Source organism: Antechinus flavipes, chromosome 5 (genome assembly GCF_016432865.1).
Source record: "Antechinus flavipes isolate AdamAnt ecotype Samford, QLD, Australia chromosome 5, AdamAnt_v2, whole genome shotgun sequence".
NCBI lineage: Eukaryota > Metazoa > Chordata > Mammalia > Dasyuromorphia > Dasyuridae > Antechinus > Antechinus flavipes.
In genome coordinates this window covers 129311694-129335426 of record NC_067402.1, presented here as the reverse complement: position 1 = coordinate 129335426, position 23733 = coordinate 129311694, and the positions used below count along the sequence as shown (strand labels likewise).

Here is a 23733-nt window from a genome sequence, read left to right as displayed (position 1 = left end):
AGCCAGGAAAGAAAATTAACTCCTATAGTCACAGTTAAGTTAGTTCTTTTCTTTTCCTTTTTTGTTTGCCCATATATTTTTTTTCCCATCCCTGACTTGACTTAAAGAAACCCAAATGGATACTGTATTAGTTTTCAACAAACTGATAAGGGAAATAAAATAGTTAACATCCACTATCAATGTAAATCTAAAATAACATTTTTAAAAATTATTAAGTATCATATAAAATCACCTAATAATCACATTCACAGTTTGGCAAAATTACCATTTTTACTGGCTATTATTAATTATCTAATTTTATTATCAATTCTTTATATTTTCCCATGTTTTGTTTCATAATTTTAAAAAAAGTTACATTTGGCTGATACTTTTGTTAACACACTGATTAGAATGCTTCAAAACCATCATATCTTGCAAATTTTATAAATGAGAAAATTTTGTCTTAAGGGCCAATATAAAATTTCAAAGGAGTCTTACAAATGGAAAGACAGATTATAGACTAACAGAAAGTACCTTATATTTTCTGAGACATATCAACATAAGCACGTAAGAGAATATTTTCCAAATTATGGGAAAAATGCATTCCACATGGGCATAGTTTTTTATATCTGTGCAAAACACACACATTAATATCATAGATCAAAGACAAACTAGGTAAAACTTTATTTGAAGGTGACCAATAGTCATAAAGATATTCAAATGAATTTAAAAAAATCATAGAATTACCTGTTATTATATCTTGATCAAAATTAACAAATTAGATTTATAAATCTGACAGAAAAAATCCATGAAGAAACATGTGCAACCTTGTTTCTGAAATGTTTCTAGAAAGTGAGAGTATAAAACAACATAAATAGTAGTTATCAACTCTCTTCCGAAGGCTTGACTATACACATTGCTCAAAATAAGTATCAACATCAGCTTTTCTGGAAAGTTAGCTTGCAAATGAAAAGGAGAAACCCAAATCCGCATACTGTAAATGTTGCCCTCTTCAAAAATCTGCTATTCCAGGTAGAATATGTTTCTATGGGTGGTACACGACAGGGATCATTTTTCTGGTCATTTTGCAACTAATATTTGATATAAGAAAAGAAACAGAAGTTAGTTCACAATAGAAATAAAGGAAAATATAAAATATAGAAAAATTTAAAAGACAACATTTGATATTGAATAGTTCATCTCACTAAAAGGATTGTTCAAAAGGTGCTGTTTTTTTTTTTTTTTGTATTTGACTTAACAAATAAAAATAACTAGAAAACTTTTGCTATTCTTAATCAAGGAAGACTTTGAATGAAAATAAATGACCTTTAAAATATTGTTAATGATTAAATTTCAATACTATCCCATTATGAAAAAATGCATCAATATTATAATAGAAATAAATAATTATATATTCAAATTCATCATTTTTCATCTGAAATTGGTTAGAAAATTGAGGTGTGATTGGAAAAAGTTACCTATTAGGAATTCTAGCTAATAGACACTATAGCTCCTTTCCTTTCACTAAATATCAATGATATACAGAACAATATGCAATTGTAAAATATTCCTATAGAAAATTTGTACTCAGAAATGTATCCAAGAGTTATTGAAATCAGATTTTTAAACACTATTTTAATTAACTTTTTTGCCCAACCTTGATAAACCCCATCAAACAAATTCCATGTTGAAGAATTAACAAACAAAACATAAAATTAAAGATCGTTAAAAGATTAAAAAAAAAAAATCAGGCACTTTTATTGAGTGATATTTGCTGGAAACATCCTGTGCTGGATTGGTGCTATAAATACTTTCAACTTAGTAGAAATAACTACTTCTAAAATCTACAATGTAAATATTTAAGGAAAGAAGTCTGCAAAATTAATTTTAAGTTACATCTGAATAAAGGGTTTCAATGCCAATCTCATTAGTACTATATCCTTAGTTCCACTTCCACATGGCTTCATTCAGTAACAGATTCCTTTTTGACACTGATGCTCCATTTACTGAATCCTGGGATGGTCATTCCTTTTACTAACCAATTACTTAAAATGACTCTTTCTGACAAGAACTTGTCATTGTGTTGGTTTGAAAGTGAGTGATGTGGTGTTAACGGCTAGCCTTGACCTCTCCCCTACTCTCTTTCTTTGTCTTCTATATACTAATCTTCTGATAACTCATACCTTCCTGAAAAAAAGTACTTAGTCATTATTCGTACTTTTTGCACTATAAGAAGAACAGAGGCAAAATCCGGATATTATAGCCCTGATACTTCCCCAAATCAAAATCCCATCATGACCACTTCTTTTGAGAAGTTCAGATAGGCTTCTAATCAATAACCCAATAGATTGATTCTGTATCTTACTTCAAATGTTTTTGCCCCCAATAGTATCATATAGATCCACAAAATATTTGTTTATTTCATGGACATACATGTATTAAAATTAGATTTTATGAAAAAAATAAGATGACCAAATAGCAGAAAATTTCTGAGGGTGACTAAGAATGTAAAAAAAAAAAAAAAAGAATATTAAAGTCTCTGATTGTATTATAATTGCTGTGTTTTTGAGTTTTAGTTCCTTAAGGAATGATTTAAACTATTTTTCATCTAGTAATCACATATTCCTTACACCAAAGTGCTAAAATTCTCCCAGGGAAAAAATAATCAGCTTTCATTTCATTTCACCAAATATATTAGAAGTTCTACAATTTTGTCCTTTTCATGGCAACTACTTGAATCTAATGTTACCAACAAGTATGGAGTATAAGAATTTAAGAAATTTAGGAATCAGAAGATGGTGGTTCCATAAATGTATGTCCGAGGCCCCAGCTTTAATTCTATGATCTATATAGTTACTCACAATTCAAAAATGATACTACTAATCAAGTGTTTTAATGGTTTACATGAACAAGCTCTGATAATCACTCTAAATTTTGAAAAATATTGCTTTAAAATAAATTCAAATTCTAAAAACTATTCTTTACTTCTCTTTATATGAAGTAGATTGACCAGTTCTATCAATCTTGATTTTGGTGATATCCAGCTTGAGCTCTATACATAAATAACTAGAAGATATTTCCTTTCTTAAGGTGTTTCCTGTCTCCCTCCCTCCTAGGAAAGTAAAGTTTTTTTAATATGGGAATTTGTAGCATATATATAGATCCACAAGAATTTTGTTATAATTTTTGAGAAGGATTGTTTTGTACAAAATTTATTGGCATTTACATATATAGAAAAGTTATTACTATGCATGCCTCTGGAGTCCTGGTCCCAAATCCTTTTAAAAATTGAGGTAAATCTGAATTCTCAAAATCTCTGGCAGTAAAGTGCTAGCTTTATTAGGTTTACCATGCAGGAAAGCTTTTTATTACGGCCTTGAAAGTAGATTAACAACTAATTTAGGGGATAAGTCTAGATAATTTGGAGAGGTTTATTATGAGTAAGCTGGCTATATGGTGATAATTATTTGACTTAAGAAATCCATAAAATTAAAGTATAATTTCAGAAATTAAAGAAAAATAAAAAGTAATCTTCAGTTCTACATGGACCCTTTTCTATTTATGCTATGAAAATAACACAATGACAGAAAAACAGAGGTTCTAAGAATCACGGTTTTTGAATTTTTATATACATTAATTTCTGATACTGTAAAGTTGAGATATTTGTCCAGTGACAGAGGCGGACCTCAATCACATCAATTTTTAGATACCTGCTAATGATACTGCTTAGATCTTCAAATTTTTGTGAAGATAAAATCAAATATATCTAAAATCCTTTGCAAATCTTAAAATACTCGATAAATGCTAGCTATTTTTAGGATTATTGTTATAAATAAAATAAGAGGAAGTTAGAGTTAAGTGGAAAATACATCATGATTTTCCAAAAAGGAAAGTTAAGGAATCATTAGAATTGGTTTAATGTTTCTTAAAGGCAGCAGCAAGAAGCATCATTTCATGGGAAAATACTATTTTGCAGGGTTCAAGGTGAATATTTATGTAAAAGACAAACTTTGTTCCTCCAAACCATCATGAAGACAACTCATTTATGGCAAAAAGCTTGTAGGTGATGAGGAGGTAGAGAAATTGATAGGTATTTTAATGCTTGGTGACTTTAATGCAAAGATAAGTATAGGGAATGTTGGAAAATATGGTTCAGGAGGAAGAAATGAGAGACTAGAGGTTTGTAGGTTATACAGTAACTTCTCACCTCTAATCATGAATACCTCTTCATAAATAAAGCAGACAATGATCATGAACACCAAATAATACTTTCCCCAAATAAAGTAATTATATTCCAATATACAAGAAATGACTGGTTACAAATAAGGGACATCATCTGTTTAAAATGTCTGCATCAATATTCATTATAGAAATTAGTCTATAATTTTCTTTTTCTGTTTTGGCTCTTCCTGGTTTAGATATCAGTACCATATTTGTGTCACAAAAGTAATTTGGCAGGACTCCTTCTTTGCTTATTTTTCCAAATAGTTTATATAGCATTAGAATTAAATTTTCTTTAATGTTTGGTGGAATTCACTTAGAAATCTATGTGGATCTGCAGATTTTTTTTCTTAGGAATTCATTAGTGAATTGTTCAATTTCTTTTTCTAAAATGGGTTAAGTATTTTATTTCTTCTTTTAATCTGGACAATTTATATTTTTGGAAATATTCATCCATTTTAATTAGATTGTCAGATTTTTTTGGCATACAATTGGGCAAAAAAAGTTCCTAATTAATTTCTTCTTCATTGATGGAGTTCATCTTTTTATTTCTAATACTCATAACTTGGTTTTCTTCTTTTCTTTTTCTAATCAAATTACTAAAGTTGTTTTTTTTCAATTTTAGATAATTACATTAAATCTCTCCATTGGTTTTTAGAATTTCTAGTTTGTTATTTAGTTGAGGGTTTTAAATTTGGTCTTTTTCTAAAAAAATTGCATGCCTAATTCACTGATCCCTTCTTTTTCTATTTTATTCATGGAAGCATTTAGAGATAGAAAATTTCCCCTAAGAACTGCTTTGCCTGCATCCCATAAATTTTGGTATGTTGTCTCATTATTGTCATTCTCTAGGATGAAATTACTGTTTCTATGATTTGTTCTTTGTTTGATCATTCTTTAGGATTAGATTGTTTAATTTCTAATTAGTTTTTAGTTTATCTTTCTCTAGCTCTTTATTGCATCATGATCTGAAAATGATCATGTCATCTGTTTCTGCACATATCAGTCTGTTTCTTGTTATAGGCAAATGTCAAAATTAACACAAAATTAGAAAAAGAATAAAAAAATAAGTAGATGCGGTATTTAATTCAGACAACTTCAACCTAACCTGTTTTAAAAAATAAAAACCAACATTATTTCCCAAAGAAGTTTAAATGATATAAAGCAATTGCTCCAGCAAGGAGGTCAAAAGAGATTCGAGTGTGTTTTAATTTGACCTTCTTGCCAGGAAGAGAAAGATGGAAGTCATGATGATACTGGCGCAAAATATACATCTGTATGTAAAATTTTATGAAAGATGGTAGAAGATAATCATCTCATCTCATAAAACAAAAACATTCAAAGGAAAAACAAGTTTAAAGGAAGCTTTGATGAGAGACCCCAAAAAGCAGAATAATTTTGAGTGCATTTAAGGATAAAATTATAAGGGAAAGAAACTGATAAAAATAACAGACTCTATACAAGCAATACAATGTCTCCATTATATTTGACTAACGTAAGAGGCTTGGATTTTAAATATGAAGAAGGAGATATAGGACTATGGAAAAGAAAAAGATAAGATGGGTAGTTGGATTAAAATATTCATAAGAAGAGATCTGCACTAGAAGTGATCCAAATAAGATCATAAGGTCAATTCTCAAGATGCTTGGCTTAATTTCTCATCTCTGTAATACGTATGAGGGTTCTGAGGATCAATCAATGATGAAATGAAAACGGTACAGGCAGAATTTTGCAAACAATATTCCAGAGTAGAGCATAACTCTACAATCACATATGACAGAAAGGTGAAATAAATTTATGATTCTATTGTGCTTATGATCAGTTAACGATAAATATATTTAATTTGGTAGAACAAAATGCCATTTTGCCAAAAAAAAAAAAAGTTTCATACATGTTATCTATTGTTACTACTTTTAAGATAAAGTGGCTATTTTGTTCACTGAATCAAATATTTTTTATGGTTAACAAAGAATAAGCATAATTGAATCATGTATTCATTTCTTTTTATGTCAATTGCTTGAGAATAGCTCTGATGTTAAATATAAAATTCCTTGAAAGAAGAAACAATGGAGACAAATTTGACTGACCTTTGGTTTATTAAGCATAGTATTAAATAACTGACAATAAATGAATGAATGAATAGATTCTCCCAAAGATGTCTGCTCACTTCCATGGGATGATATACAATTCAGAGTCCAAATAGTAGAGGGGTTTTCTATAGATGGTGAATTCCATCAAATGCTCCAGTTTTCAGAGGACATTGTATTAAATAGATCAAGCCCGAGAAAACTGCAAGCCTTCTAAAGGAAAATCTGATAATCATTTAAGAAGAAAACAAATATTGTCTAAACTACGATAAACTACAGACACAAAACTCAGGATCTATGATTAAGTATATTTTACACCCACATTGTGGTTATGAACCAGGCCCAGAGCTCAGGAAAGGGAGAAAGAGCTGCATTATGTTTGGAAAGCCAGACAGTGCTTTTAATAACCTCTACTCCCTGAAAGACCCATAACACCTGAAGAATTTATGGTGGGAATCACACAAAAGGAAAACTAGAGGTACATGGTAGGGATGTGAAGGATGAAACAAATTACTGTTCAGGAATTAGGGGTAAATGGAAGCAAGTAGAATAAAGTGGAATCGATTATCTATGGAAAGCTTCTATATGTCACTGCTATTTGTGGAATATCACAAAATTTTTTTTAAAAAAGGTTCCTTAATTAGTGGAATGTAGAGAATTTACAATATGATAAGAACAAGAGTCACAAAAAATGAGATGATGTGAATAAATTTAAATCCTCATTATAAGAGGAAGTAACCACGTGAATGAGACAACATATGCAGTGAGGTATGACTAGTATCACTATTTTGCTCCCCATGTTGCACTTCGGAGTTTTTTGACCTGACACCAGAAGGAAACCTTTTCATCTTGAATGCTTGCTCCAGTACTGAAAGTTACACATTGGAAGTAGCCGTCAGTCTTTCCCTCTCAGATGTTTACTCTCAGTTACTTCATTTAAGAAAGATATGTAGGCCTCATTCCTTTGCAGGATGCACGCCAATCTTTCTCTACTATGCCTCTGTACTGGGTTCCTTGTTTCTAATAAATTTTATGGTTTCCTTTTATGGGTTGGCTAACCCCATTAGAATGGAAGCTTCTTGAAGCAGACTGTCTTTCTGTTTGAATTTGTAGCCCCAGGGCTTAGAATAGTACCTAGCATATAGTAATATTTAATAAATGCTTGCTGACTGATTTGGGTTGACTGCAAAGTAGGAAGTGATAAAGTAAAGTGGTTTGGAGTTGTTGTTGGCTAATAAATATTTTAGGGCAAGTAACTTTTTTAGAAATTACATTAAAGGTGGTCTTAGATTACTTTTGTCTAAACTACATAAAATACAGATATATTTACTTTACACAACAAATATGCTCCTAAAATGTTTATATGTGTCATTTATATAATAATCACTAAAACTCTATAATTACTAAAATTGATAGTTTATTTTAGTAATTAACTAAAAAAAATCCTTTAATATCATTTGCTCAATTTGCACTCTTCAAGCAACTAAATTTTCATATAGCTATTTTTCTTAAAAGCAAAAAAACAAACAAACCAAAAAACACACATACTTGTATTCAGAATAATTTAAATGGTCATTTTATAATGCAAATACATACCTTTTGAATTAAATCTTTTAGTTTACAGACTTCTTCACCCAGATCTTCAACATTACAAACCAAATTTTCACAAACTGATGTAAACCTTTGCGAGGATCCCCATTCTAATACTATCTGTTAAGATGGCCAAAATGTACATTTTACACAATGGAAAACAATTGTTATCAACAACACATATTTCTTAAAATAAACAATACATATTATGTTATTGAGAATAGGAACTAATCCTATAATCAATATTAGCCAGTGTCTTCTTTGCAATTTAGTCTCAGAGAGTTGCCTTAAGTAGTGAGTTACACTCTTCAAAAACAGTACTACTTGATTTAGATTAAAATAAAATTGGGAAATGTTTTACAAAATATAAACACAATAAAACACAAATAATGTTGATTCAGGGTTTTCTAAGTCAATATGTAGGGATCCAATGTATTTGAATGTCTAGATAGAAGTTTGGTGATTAGTCCAGGGTCACAGAGACAGTTATTTTGTTCATAAAGAATAGCAACAATGAAATTCAATCAATAGAACAATAAAATAATTTTTAAATAAAGAAAATAGCCTTCAGAATTTGCCAAGTTCATATCACTTATGGAAATCATTTATATAAGGAACATCTATATGTATGTAAATGCACATTTTTGTCAAATCATCCTATGAAAACATCAAAAAAAATCCCTGTTTCTCAAGAATCATATATAATACCCGAAAATTCTAAAGAAGCCTTGATATTTTAAATTGCAAATAAAAACTGATGAAACTAATTAGCAGACAAACCTTGAAGTTTCCATTGTTACAGGTCACTGAATGGTTTCCTATTCTAAAATTCTTATTGTTTCTAAATTATAGGGTTTTTTGTCTCCAAAATTTCTAATGAAACAATTTGCATCTAATTGTAATCATTATACTTTGTTTCAATTTGAACTTGGTTTTAAACAATTAAATTCTCAATCAGAAAAAAAGTATGTTTACTCACTATTTAAAATTCAGTCTAGGTAATTATCTTTTTTTAAAAGTTGGAACACAAGGATATTTTGAGTTGGTATGTAGAAACAGAATAGAACATTTTAGTTTTAGCACACTGTTTTGCATTTATCTCATATAATTATGGGGATTTATAAAATTTCACCAAATCACTGTTTTTTAAAAATTTGTAATTGCTATTTTAAATAAAGTTGTCAATTTATTATCATTTAATAACTTTTACTGATTACCTTATGAGAATTTACTGGTAACTGGTTAATTATGTTCTGTACGGCTGTAGTTAAATGACCACATTGTTTGTTTAATTTTAGCAGAAAATTGAGGAACTCATCACCACTAAACAAGAGGAAAAAACAGAGAACAAAATAAAAATTACTTAAAAAACTAAGTTTTTTTTGTCAATCTGACAATTTAATTCACTACATTACAAATGCCATCATGTACAAATCACTCTCTTGGGCCCTATGGGAATAACAAATTATAAGACAAGATCACTTCCTCCATGGAGCCTGTGATATAATAGGGGACAACTGACTTACGCACATATAACCATAACACAAATAAGTAAATATGCTATTAAAGGTACCTTATGCCAAGAGGGCTTCATAAAAAAAAGGGAGACATTTCATTGGGGCTTTCAAGGATAGGCTGAATTTGAATAGTTAGAGGTGGAAGGAGAGATTACAGTCTAGGCATAGGGACAACAAGCAAAAATATAAAAACTATAAAATGGGAAAGGGAAATTCATGAATACAGTTTTATTGGTGCCTAGAATATACAGGTGATATGAGATAAATCTACCACATATAGGGGCTTGAATGTCAGCAAGACCTTTGCATTTTATATGGAAGACAAGAAGAATCATTCATGATTGGGCAAAGGAATGACATAACACTTAGGGAAAGAAGAGTAACCTAGCAGTGAAATGAGCAGGTTGTAATGAGAGCTTGTACTAGTATAAGAGAGAGAAGATAGAAAATAGATAAGAATAATAATGATGAAGTAGAATTGAGAATAGTCAATCACTTATATAGTCTTACTGAGAGAAAAGGAAGACTGAAGAGATAAGACCAAGAATTTAGACATTAGGAAGCTGGGTGAAGGTAATGATGTTTACAGAAATATGTAAATTAGAAAGTGAAAAAGATTTTAGGAGAAAGATAAAAAAGGAAGTTAATGAAAGGCTGGATATGAAATTATAAAGAGTCTTTAAGATAGAGCTGTCATGCAGATAGTTGGAAAAAAAGTGACCTGCATTTTGAAAGATCAGGGCCACATACAGAGTTATAGGATTATTATGTGCAGAATTTAAAGCCATAAAGCCTTGAAAGTGCCTAAGGTTAAGGGAAAAAGTAAAAAGAATCAGGGAAAAATAACCTTGGAGATTCTCATTTTAAAAGGGAAAAAAACCAACATAGTAATCATTAAAGGAAAATTAAAAGATTAATATCTAGAATGTTAAGAAAAGAGATTATCCAGAAAGAAGAGGTGTGGTCAGTAGCAACAAATATTATAGAGAAAGCAATGAAGATGAGGGTTGAGGATGAGCCCTTGCACTTGGCTATAAGCATAGTGAGCTCTGAAAGTAGTTTGAATAGAACAGTGAGAATGAAAGAGAGGTTATAGGGACTAAGGTAATAAAATCATCAGTTGTAAACTGCTTCTTATAAATCTGGCCATGCATGAGAAGTGAAAGCTAGGTAGGAATCTAGATAGGGTAGAAAAATCAAGGAGAGATTTTAGAGGATTGAGAATATATGATAATATTGTATATTATATCAGAATAAACCACTGCTGGAAAAATGACTGAACATGAACGAGAGAGAATGAACAGGTCATTGCTAGGGTAAGGTTATATAGGAAGTAGGGATGGGAAAAAGAGAACAAAAAGAGAATATCCTTAATAAGGAGAAGAACTACCTTTTCCCTCAGATCAGAGTAAAGGAAAATTAGGTAATGAAATTTTAAGGAATAAAATAGGAAACCTGAGAAAAAAATCCTGTTGGAAGATTCAATCTTCTCAGTTTAGTAGTAAATTAGGTCATTTGTTTGTTTTGGGGGTGGAAGTCCAGAGAGACTGGGACACTCGAGAAAAGGGAGAAGTATGGAATAGTTTGTATGAAGAATGAGCTGGAGAATCTATAGTAGGAAAGGATTGTATACATAGAATTAAAGTGGCTTTGAACAGCAAATAAGGTGTAGCTAAAGTCCTATGGAGCACAAATTTAAGAGTAGGTTAAAGTGATTTCAAACATTTTGGGGACATGAGATAATGCAAGTGCTTTGTTAACTTCGTTGCCTCTTTGATAAGGTTCACCTAGAAGGGCTCTGAGTTGTTTTTATTTTACATTTTTTTTGTATTTATTCCAAAGGAAAATGATAGTAACTGTAAGATGAAAGTAAACTGTTTTTTAAGTTGAACAAACATAGGCTCACTGATCACATTCTTGGTACACTGCTAGAAGCAGAAAGAACGAGAAGTGTATGTATCAATTCTGTTCCATAACTGGAGCCCTGTGCCTCAAGATCTCTATATTTTGAAGGTTTTTTTATTCTTTGCAGGGTGGAGCATTTGTTATAATGACATCTACATAAAATTTTTGAAGTTTCTATGAACAAACAAAAAAGCAATATGCCAAACATGATTCTAGGGATATGAATTGAAGATCAAGACAGTTCCTGCTCTTGGAGCTCACAGATTACCTGGGGGAGATGACACTAATTGGTGGCATGGCTGAGGTCAAACTGCAAGGCCCAGAGATTTAGAAAGTATTGCAGTACCATATGAGACCCAGTACTCTTTAGGGCACAACAGCAGTGCAAACGACAAGATTGACTATCTCTCCATTTCACTGGCAGAATTATACTTGATGAGTTACACAAGCAAATCCTGAAGACCAAGGTGTCTGTTTTAACAGTTGTTGACACAATGCTGGCTGAATTAATGTAGAAGTCAGCCACAGAAGGTATTCCATTTTTTAATCTTGTCATTTCAGAAATTCCACTCAGAGATAAACCACTTTCTTATATTTAACAAATCTAATGGCATGTACCCATTATTGTTCTTTGTTACCGCTCAACAGACTGCCTGCCTGCTTTCTCTGAATGTTTCTTCAGCATTACAATGTCTGTTCATGTATTCTTGCTCTTAAGAATATATCAATTGTCTTCCTATATTCAGTCATAGCCTTCAATATTTTATAACTCTTATGTCTCTTTCCTGGAAGAGACAAAGCTATATGTAGTTTTATCAGCTTCATTCATTTGTTAAATTTTTAATTGCCAAGATTCAAACTCAAAGCCTTCAGTTTCTTTCTTTCCTTAGTGTATGTTAAGAATTTTAAACTTATTAAGGCCAAATCACATTTTGTTATCATTACAGACAGATTTCATTAGATGATAGACCTGTCTGCTTTTTTCAGTATAGCCATTTAATTTTCTGTCATTAAGGTACATAAGATGCTTTTGTTCAATTCTTTTTTGATTTGGAAGTCAATGAGTTTTATTTAGGAGAGAGATGGATTTAAGGCTAGGGAGAACTATAATAGGCTCAAACTATCTAAATCTCTACAAAAAGGTCAAGTTTTTCATGAACTGCTCTTGATATTACTGTAGAGATAACAATTTTAAAGAGAACAGTTTTTCATGTGGACATAAATTACTACATTCTCATCATACTTAAGTCTACTTTCCATATTTGCAGCATATTAATGAATCAAGAGAAAGCAGAACTGATAAGATTTTGTAACAATCAAAAAAGCAGCATAATATGTATTACAAAAATAAAATAAACACACATGTATATGTGTTTGTGTGTGTATGTGTGTGTGAATGAATTTGTGGAGAAGTTAAGATTTTTAGAAACTGACATAATTTTCCCATCATTTATAACATTAATATTGAATAAGTTTTCTCTTTTTCATTTGATTCAACTTACATTTCTGTTTTATCAGACTTTTTTATTGTGTTAGCACATATTAGGCATACTACTGTTAGCTAATACGCCATCATTGCCCATACTTGAAACCTTAAAGCCTGACTATGGAAGTATAAAATATTGAAAGCAGTCAAGCATGTTCATATTGACATTTCCCACTTATTTCCACAAAAAAAGATGTAAAGAATATGGAACTAAATGGAAAAACTTAAAAGATGTTCCTAAAAGAGGTGAATAAAGAAAATGTTAAGAGTTGGTTTTGCTCTACTGCTAAAGGAAATCATCTCACTTTGCAAGGCAAACAAATTATCAACAAAACAATGGCAGCTTACATGGCAACATGTTGTAGAAAATGAAGAAATAAGAGAAATTCTATCCTTTAAACTTGAGTCACTTCAAAGTAAATGCTACTATGGAAAGAAAGATTGAAAACTAATTTGGAAAAAAGAAGTTCCTTCAAGATAAAGAAATATCAATATCAAAGGTGTGAGTACTCCAATGCATTATGAAAACTTTATCTATCTACAAATCACAATTCATGAAATTTACTATATCTTATTGCAAGAAACAAGCAGTTACTGATAAAGCAATCATTTCAGGATCAGCTGGGAACAGACACTTGAAGTTAAAATCACAGATTTATAGACTTAGAATTAGAAAGACCTTAGAAATCATCTAATCAAAGGAAAGGGGAAGGCTAATAGAAGGAAGAACAAAAGTAGAAAGGGAAATATATAAAAAAGGGGGAAGGGTCTGTAAAAGGGGAGGGCTGTTTGAGGGAGAGAGTGGTCAGAAGCAAATTACTAGGGAGGAGGGAAAGGGGGGGAAGGAAAGAGGAGAAGTATAACTTGGGGAAAACACAGGAAATACTGAGTTAGTAATTTTAACTGTGAAATTCCATTTAAAATAACTGTAGATAATATAAAATATTTGGGAGTCTACCTGGCAAGGCAAAGTCAGGAACTATACATTCCTTTCCACACAAATAAAAGTCAAATCTAATCAATTGGAAAAAATATCAAGCGCTCAGGAATAGACTGAGCAAATATAATAAAAATGACAATACTATCTAAATTAATCTACTTATTCAGTGGCATACCAATTAAACTTCCAAGAAATTATTTTACAGATCTAAGAAAAATAACAACAAAGTTCATTTGGAAGAACAAAAGGTCAAGAATTTCAAGGGAATTACTGAAAAAAAAAATTCAAATGAAAATGGCCTAGCTGTGCCAAATTTAAAACTATATTATAAAACCATTTGGTACTGGCTAAGAAACAGAGTAATTATCAGTGGAACAGGTTAGATTCACAGGACAAAATAGTCAATGTCTATAGTATATTACCTATATAACGTCTTTAATAGTATATTGTTTTACAAACCCAAAGACCCCAGCTTTTGGGATAAAAACTCACTATTTGACAAAAACTTCTGGGAAAATTGGAAATTAGTATGGAAGAAACTAGGCATTAACTCACATCTAACACTGTATACCAAGATAAGGTCAAAGTGGATTCATTTAGACATAAAGAGTGATATTATAAGCAAATTAGAAGAACAAAGGATAGTTTACCTCTCAAATCTGTGGAAAATGAATGGATGCCCATCAATTGGAGAATGGTTGGGTAAATTGTGGTATATGAATGTTATGGAATATTATTGTTCTGTAAGAAATGACCAACAGGATGAATACAGAGAGGCTTGGAAAGACTTACATGAAGTGATGGTGAGTGAAATGAACAGAACCAGGAGATCACTATATACTTCAACAACAATACTGTATGAGGATGTATTTTGATGGAAGTGGATTTCTTCAACAAAGAGAAGATCTAATTCAGTTCCAATTGATCAATGATGGACAGAATCAGCTACACTCAGAGAAGGAACACTGGGAAATGAGTGTAAACTGTTTGCATTTTTGTTTTCTTCCTAGGTTATTTTAACCTCCCGAATCCAATTCTTCCTGTGCAACAAGAGAACTTTTCAGTTCTGCACACATATGTTGTATCTAGGATATACTATAACATATTTAATATGTATAAGGCTGCCTGCCATCTAGGGGAGGGAGTAGAAGGAGGGAAGGGAAAAATCGGAACAGAAGTGAGTGCAAGAGATAATGTTGTTAAAAATTACCCATGCATATGTACTGTAAATAAAAATTATAATAAAAAATGTGTTTCCTTAAACAACAACAACAAAAAGTTTTTGTACAAACAAAACCAATGTAGATAAGGTTAGAAGGGAAGAAATAAACTGGGAAAAATTTTTTACACTCAAGGGTTCTGATAAATGCCTCATTTCTAAAATATATAATTGACTCAGATTTATAGGAATTCAAACCATTCTCCAATTGATAAATGGTCAAAAGATATGAACAATTTGCAGATGAAGAAATCAAACCATTTCTAGTCATATGAAAAAATGCTCTAAATCACTATCAATCACATAAATGCAAATAACAAAAAACTGAGGTACAACGACATAATTCTCAGATTAGCTAAAATGACAGAAAAGATAATGATCAATGTTGGAGGCAATGTGGGAAAACTGGAACACTGATACTTTATTGGTGGAATTGTGAACTGATTCAACCATTCTGGAGTGATTTGGAACTATGCCCAAAGGGCTATCAAAATGTGCATAGTTTTTGATCCAGCAGTTTCTACTGAATCTGTATCCCAAAAAGATCATAAAGGAGGGAAAGGGACCCACATGTGCAAAAATGTTTATGGCAGCCCCTTTTGTAGTGACAAGAAACTGGAAAACTGAGTGGCTGCCCATCAGTTGGAGAATGACTGGATAAATTATGGTATATGAATGTTATGGAGTATTATGGAGTATTACTGTTCTGTAAGAAATGTCCAGTAGGATGATTTCAGAGAGGCCTGGAGAGAGACTTGTATAAATCAATGCTAAGTGAAATGAGCAGAACCAGGAGATCATTGTACATGGCAAGAGCAAGATTATATACGATCATTACTACTGATGGATGTAGCTCTCTTCAACAATGAGATGATTCAGGCCAGTTCCAATGGTCTTGTCATGAAGAAAGCCATCTCTAGAGAGGACTGTGGGAACTGAGTGCGGATCATAACATAGTATTTTCATTCTTTTTGTTATTTGCTTACATTTTGTTTTCTTTCTCATTTTTTCCTTTTTGATCTGTTTTTTTTTTGTGTGTGTGCAGAACAATAACTGTATAAACATGTATATGTATATTTGATTTAATATATATATATATATTTTTAATATATTTACCATATATTGGATTACTTGCCATCTAGGAGAGGACATGGGAGGAAGGGGGTGAAAATTGGGACACAAGATTTTGCAAGGGTCAAAGTTGAAAAATTATCCATACATATGTTTTGAAAATAAAAAGGCTTCAATTAAAAAAATAAAGAAATCATCTGGTCGACCTCCCCACCTCCTCCCTGCCGCGAATTTTAGAAATGTACTAGGATACAGAGAAGTTATCTAACTTGTTCAAGGTCACAAAGCTAGAAAAGGATAAAACCAGGATACAAACAGAATTCCTCTAACTCCCATTCAGCACACTTTTCATTACAAATATATTTGTTAATATTAAATTTTAGAAGAAAGGATAAGGAATGAGAAGTAGTGAGAAAATACAGTAGCCAGAATCTTTTAAACAAGCTATTGAATATAAAATATAGTTAAGAGCTCAAAGCAAAGGCATATTTCCATCAATATTACTTAGATAAGTATGATGAATCGGCATATTTAGGAAGATAAAAACCTGGAAATGACCTTTACTAGAAAAAACTAAATTTCTTCAGCAAAATTAACACTAGTTTAGATAAATTCATTTAGAAAATGTTACAAGAGGATCAAAAAAGTATAGAAGAAACATTGCCTCACCAAGAGAAACAAGAGAACCCTAACAAGTAATTGTGAGCAAGATAAATTTACTTATCAAAGATCATCTTAAGACTCTGTGAGCCAGATCATCTTGAAAACATTTATACACAAAATTGGAAGGGTGATGACAAACACAGGTAAAATAAAAACAAAATGTGCCAGTACTTCTATAGCCTATTCTTATCAGTGACAAGAAAGCAAGACCACATTTGGATTCTAAAACCCCTAAACTCGATATACTATGTGATGAAATGCCATTATGTTTATGAAGATAAAGTTGGGATGAACAGCTGGACCTTCCAAAAACATATGGAAGAAATCTGTGTTAGAAATGACATAGTATCAAAGGCCTTCAAAGATTGATCTTTTTTGAGAAATTTCAAAGAGAGAAAGGCCCCCAAAGAATGGAAAAGATCACTGACAGTACTTAAGAAATTGTGACTAAGAAAAAAATAGCAACTACTGCTCCAAAGGATTTCCTCATGTAGGCAGCAAGGGTATCCTTGATAAAAATGTGAAATGGGAAACAGGCAAGCTTTGGCAGATTTTCTACAACAGACACATTTTAAAAGTCATACCATCAATGAAGAGGTAAAAAAAAAAAAAGTAAAATACTGCTACATCTATGATTAGTTGATAAAAGAACCAATTGTATCCTTAAGGACTCAACTCAAATAAGGTGTCTTTCACACACATATTAAAATCACTTAAGATTCTATGATAGATATGATTACAGAAATAACTGTGTTGAGTATCAGCATCGAATGTGGCAAAAATAGAAACATCTATGCTTACTAATGGCATTTGCCAATGTCATGGAATAAAGATGTCCTGTGCTTTCTAACTAAAAGAGAGATTCCTTACCTACAGTGATGTTCTCTAAATGATCCTATACAGAGATGCCCTTTTGCTCATTAGATTAAGCCTTGAAGACTGCAAAGTTTTCTTAATGAGATAACTGAAAGAAAATGACCTAATCTACACTGGTCACTTACTTTTTCAGATAGAGGAGGATATCACTGCAAAGGAACAAAGAAAAAAGATGGAATGTCATATATAACTAAAAAAACAATATGAAAGGAATATGGAAAGTTTCAAGAAAAGCAATATGTAGTAATAAGCATAAGGTAAGTTGCAACGAGATAGTGAAGAGATTTAAATGACAGAAAAATTTCTATTTCATTATGGAAAAGAGAGGAAATGAAGATTTTTTGAAAGGATATAGTTAGATTTTTAATTTTAGAATATTAATTTGGCAATGATGCAAAAATATGGATGAAAAAGGAAGAGACTGGGGGGTAGGAGGTTATTATGATAGACTAGATAAGAGGTGATAAGGGCCTAGTAGCAGCCTCATGAATACTGAGAAAAGAAATAGGAAAGCAGTTCTAGAAAATGATTTAACAAGAGTGACTAGAAAAGCCATAAGAAGTGAAACACAGAATAGAACATAATTCTGAGTGACTAGAAAAGGATGGTGATTGTATTAAGAAACAAAGGGGCATGTATGCATCGTATATAATGTGTGTATAATGCATTCTATTTTGAACATAATAAATCTGAGATGCTTTTCAGGGTATCCAATTCAAAATGTTCAAAAGTTAGATGATATGCAACTGGAACTTAGAAGATACTAGGTTTAGACATAAAGATATAGGTTTCTAGTTGTGTGATCTTGGGCAAATCACTTAACCCCAATTGCCTCAGCCAAAAAAAAAAAAAAATCTAGATGTTATCTTTATAATGATTATAGTTAAACAAATGGGAATTGATGAGTTAATAACCAAGAGAGAGATTATAAAAATGAATATTCAGGACAGAGCTTTAGGTTCATCAAAACTTTAAGGCATGACATAGATGACAATGTGAATAAGGGTAACCAGACAGGTAGAAAGGGAACCAATGCTTTGAAGAATCTAAGGACGTAAGAAAATCCAAGAAGGGGAAGGGGAATTAACAGTGGCAAATACTGCAGAGAAACTGAGGAGAAGGATTGAGAAAGGGTCATTAAACAATTACAGGATAATTAGAGACCTTGAAGTGAATGAACAATTTCAGGTGAGTGATGGAGTTGGAAGCCTGATTACAAGAAGATAAAAAAATGAGAAAGATAGGAAGTAGAAGATGTGGGGGGGAAAAAAAGGAAGGAGAGTCAAAAACAACAGCTTGAAAAATGGTAATGAAGTCAGTGGTAACAGTCCAATGAAGTTTTTTCTTTAAGGATAGAAAAGATTTGTACAAATATTTTGGTACTAGGGAAAGGAGCCCAGAGACAGGCAGGGATCAAAGATTAAAGAGAGAAATGAGAAGACTGCAGGAACACTCTGTCAGAGTTAGAATGTTAGGAAGGGATGAGAATAGAAGTAAAGTTCTTAGGGAGAAGAGCTGAGAAAAGAGGGGAAAAAAAGGATTATAAATAATAATAATAAAGGGATTTTCAGAACACAAAAGGAGAACAGAAGTACAGTTCTTAGGGAGAAGAGCTGAGAAAAGAGGGGAAAAAAGGATTATAAATAATAATAAAGGGATTTTCAGAACACAAAAGGAGAGGGGAGCTATCTCAATGACAACTGGATTCTTTTTTTTTTTTCAAGTAAAATCTGATATGCAGTCATCTGTTGAAGAGCAAAGAATCTTGCTATAGTGAATGGAATGCATTCATAGGGAAAAGTAAAAAGACTGCCTTGCTGCAATTAGAACCCAGTAGAGAATAAATTATAAATTTGCAATTGGCCCAATCAATTTGCGACTTTATCCTTCACAATTCAGCAGCATATGAATAACAATAAAGGAAGAATGGTGAAGGTAAACCAGAGAGAGTTTCTCAAAGTATAGGTAGCTTTAGTCTAATGGGATAAGGGATTCAAAATAGTGAGAAGAGCATTTAACTGGTGAACTACATGGTCAAGACTGAGAAGGAAAGTGAAGTGAAATGACCAGAGCAGCAGGACTACCACCAGCTCTCTTGTCCTAGACATCCTAGACAGTTTAAGATGACATTAACTTTTCTGGTTGCCACATTACACTTCTGACTTCAAGTTAACAAACATTTGGGGATATAAAGACGAAAGTAAAATAGTTGCTCCTTCTAGCATATTTAAAGACTAAAAAAATAAAAATGACTAATGACTAAAAAAAGGATTTTAGTTTCCTTCTCAATTCATTTCCTAAAGAAATATACAAACTTATCAGTTTTTACATAGGTACTACATATTTTTTAACAATGCAATAGTCATTTGACAATTACAGAAACTACTTTTAAAAGAGTTAGAAGCAGCAGAGAAATCATCTCCAGAAGGTAGCTATCACATAAAGTTGAAAAGTATCAGCTATATCCCAAGCTAGCTTTGAACTTGTTAAAAATACCAAAACAGAATGCTTGGAAATTTTACAATCTATTTCAGAATTCTAAAATAATTCTAAGACTAATTCAGAATAGTAAATACATTGTACAATGATGCTGTGTACACATAAGAAATTTTCTCACTGAAACACTATGATAAAACTATAAATTTAACTACAAGAAAATCAGAGCAAAATAATTAGCATCATTATTCAATTATTCAATCAAGCATAAACACTGGTTTACAATCAGTTTGGATTTTCTCTTTCTGTTAGTTTTTATATGACAATGATTAATTTTGTTTTCTAAAAATTACTTTTAACAAGAAGTAAAATCTTCTCCATAACAGCATGTAAACATAACCTGTAATTTAATAACAAGGTCAAATTCTTAGAATATATATGTCTAAAAGTTTTATTTTTTAAAAAATCCAACACTTCTAATAATTGAATCATTTGGGGTTTCTTCATATTCTTGAACATTACTTTTCTCACAGAATTTATTTTATAGGAGAGGTTCCACAATTGACCAGAGGGATTTGTGTTTTAAAAACTGTAAGTTTATTGTTTGACATTTGGCATATTTCTGTAAAATGAGGATACAGCAGGAATAAATTATAAACAAGAGAACCAGACTCAAAAATTCTTACTTTGGAAGCATATTCATGCCTTGTTTCACTTAAATAAAATATTAATAAATATTTCTTTAATCTTAAGTTCTTATAGAGTTTCTTGAAAAACCTTTTCAGTCCTTAATCAAACTTCTAAGAGGGCAATATCCTATACTAAATCATTTTTCCTCTTTCCAAAGATCCAAACCTTTAAATATTTAAGAAAGGTCTTCAAAAGCGGTAACTGGACTCAAGAAGATAACTCCTTAACTGGGTCATTAGCTACTATTACTCCATACACTAAAAAATACAAGGGAGAGAGAAGACTTACCTCAGACCTAGGCAAAATATTAATTTTTGTGTTTCAGGTTACTTAACTGTAAAATGGGGGTAATAACAGCACCTCATTATTTCTCCAATCACTTCCTAAATTCCCTATTACTCTAGAGAACACTACCATCCTTTCAAGCACTTACAATTGCAATGTAGGTGTCATTTTTGACTCTTTACTTTCTCTCAACCCCTTATATTCAATCCATTGTCAAATCTGGTTGATTCTACCTTCAAAACATCTTTTTTAAAAATAGCTTTTTATTTTCAAAATCCATGCATAGTTTTCAACATGCACCCTTGCAAAATCTTGTGCTTTATATTTTTTTGCCTTCCTTTCCCCTCCACTAGACAGCAAATAATCCAGCATATGCTAAACACATGCAATTCTTCTATACATGTCTCCACAATTATCATGATATACAAGAAAAATCAGATAAAAAATGAGAAAGAAAATGCAAGCTAACAACAACAAAAAAGTGAAAATATTAGGATGTGATCCACACTCAGTTCACTCAGTTCCCAGTCTTCTCTGGAGGCAGATGGTTCTCTTCATCACAAGTCTATTGGAAGTAGTCTCAAATCACCTCATTGTGGAAAAAAGCTATTTCCATCAAAATTGATCATTGTATAATCTTGTTGCTTCTGTGTACAATGATCTGCTCATTTCACTTAGCATCAGTTCCTGTAAGTCTCTCCAGGTCTCTCTGAAATCATCCTGCTCATCATTTCTTATAGAACAATAATATTCCATAACATTCATATATCAAAATGTATTCAGCCATTCTCCAACTCTTTATGTTAACCTGGTCTGAAAATAAATGACTGCCTTATAGAAGGTGGGATTTTATTTGAGACTCAAAGGAAGCGAGGAATTCAGGATGGACAGATGAGGAGGGGCAACATTCTGGGAATGGGACAAAGCAACTGAAAAAAGAGAGATAATTTAAGAATCATTCTTTTACTGGAAAATTATGACCAAAAAGGGACCTATACATCATATTAAAGAAGTTATTTTAAAAAATCCTGTCCAAATATCTGAAAACCAGAAGGCATAGTGAAAAAAAATCTGTAAAGAAAACCCCAAATAAAAATTTCTAGGTAGAATAATCAAAATATCAAGTAAAAAAAAAAAAAATCTGCCATCAGACAAAGATTTTAAGTATAGAGGAGGCACAAAGGTTCCTACTACCATTATAAAGGGAAGAAGTGCCTGGAATATGCAATTTCAGAAGGAAAAATATATGCTCTTTGCTAACAAGCAAGAATAATCTACTTTTTAAAACTAAGCATAATACTACAGGTGAAATAACCGATTTTTAATGAAGTACAAGACTTCTCAGCCTGAAGAAAACTTTAAAGCTTATTAAAACTCTGAAATAAAGAGAAATATAAATAATAAGAGAAATATAAAAACAATACATGTAAATGAGCAGTCATTAGAGACTAACCAAATGTTAACAAAATAAATAGATGTTTCCAATATAATATAGGAAGAGGATACATTTATCCTCTGAAAACACCATCATCATCATCATCATCATCAGGAGTCACAGAAGACATTTACTAAGAAAGCAAGCTTGGAAGTGATTTATTATTATTATTTTTTGTTTGTTTGTTTGTTTTGATGACCTTGCAAGAAGAAAGGAAAGGGAAAAGAAAGGTAGGGAAAATTACCTCACATAATTGGAGTGTACAAATACTATACACAAAGAGGAAGGGGTGGAGGTTTGTGAGCAACACTTGAACTTAATTTGAATTGGTAAAAACAAGGAATTCACTTCTAGGAGTTGATAATAGAAACACATTTCATTCAATAGTCAGCGAAGGAGAAAAGGAATATAAAGTAATAGGGTGAGAAGACTGAGAGAAGGATTAGGCACTAAGGAAAACACTTTTAACAATGGAGGGAGAATTAAGAAGAGGGATTTAAAAGTCAAGAAAGGATAAAAACCTATGATTAATCTCAGGAAGAGAGAAAGAGAAAAGGAGTGGAGAAGTAGAAGCAGACAGCATCAAACCTATCTCTTATGATACTTTATAAAAAAGAAAAAACAAATAAATGGCCAAATATAAGAAAATAATAGGATGAATGGATGCCATCAGGAATTCATCACCTTGCTAGATCAAAGCTTCTTAAACTATAGGTCATGTATGGAATCATGTAGCTGAACATGGGGGTTATGAAATTATAATTTATTATCAGCAAATGTTTGATTTTGTATACTTATGACTGGGCTTGTGAAAAAATTTCTTTGGTGAAAGGGGTCACAAGTGGATAAAGTTTAAGAAGCCCTGTGCTAAGTCACACCTCTCTAGGCATTCATATCTCTTCAGTACCCTCTGTCCTTAGCTTCTTCTTAGACCTCAATTTAAGAAGGATTCTTAGAACCACCATTTCTTCATTATCATACTCCCCAGTTTGGTACTTTTAACTCCTTTCACTACATCCCTTTTCAGCTTCCTTTTGCATACTGTCTTCCCTTGTAAGATTTCAAGTGCCTTGAGGGAAGGGACTATTTTTTTTTTTTTTTAAATATCTCCACCAAATGCTAACCAGTTTCTTGAACACTATATATATTAAAAAGGAAAAAAAAAAACTCTCAAAAATATTGAAAGTAGTAATCTTAAACATACTTTCTTGGACCACAAGGAAATATAAATTATATTCAATAAAGGATTGCTGAAACAAATTAACATTATTAAATTAATATCCGAATAAATAGGTTGACCAAAAAAAGTAAATCACAGAAACAATAGATAATT

General features: G+C 31.6%; 1 protein-coding gene across 1 annotated transcript in view; it reads right to left on the bottom strand.

Annotated features, from left to right (window-relative positions):
• Nucleotides 1-492: 492 nt before the first annotated feature.
• Nucleotides 493-23733, bottom strand: part of ASZ1 (ankyrin repeat, SAM and basic leucine zipper domain containing 1) — a 101923-nt gene continuing 78682 nt past the window's right edge. The window contains exons 11-13 of the mRNA XM_052000685.1: nt 9095-9200; nt 7884-7997; nt 493-1070 (exon numbers count right to left, since the gene is read on the bottom strand). Coding sequence (XP_051856645.1) covers nt 918-1070; nt 7884-7997; nt 9095-9200 — 373 coding nt within the window. The 3' untranslated portion in view covers nt 493-917. The remainder of the gene's footprint in view (nt 1071-7883; nt 7998-9094; nt 9201-23733) is intronic.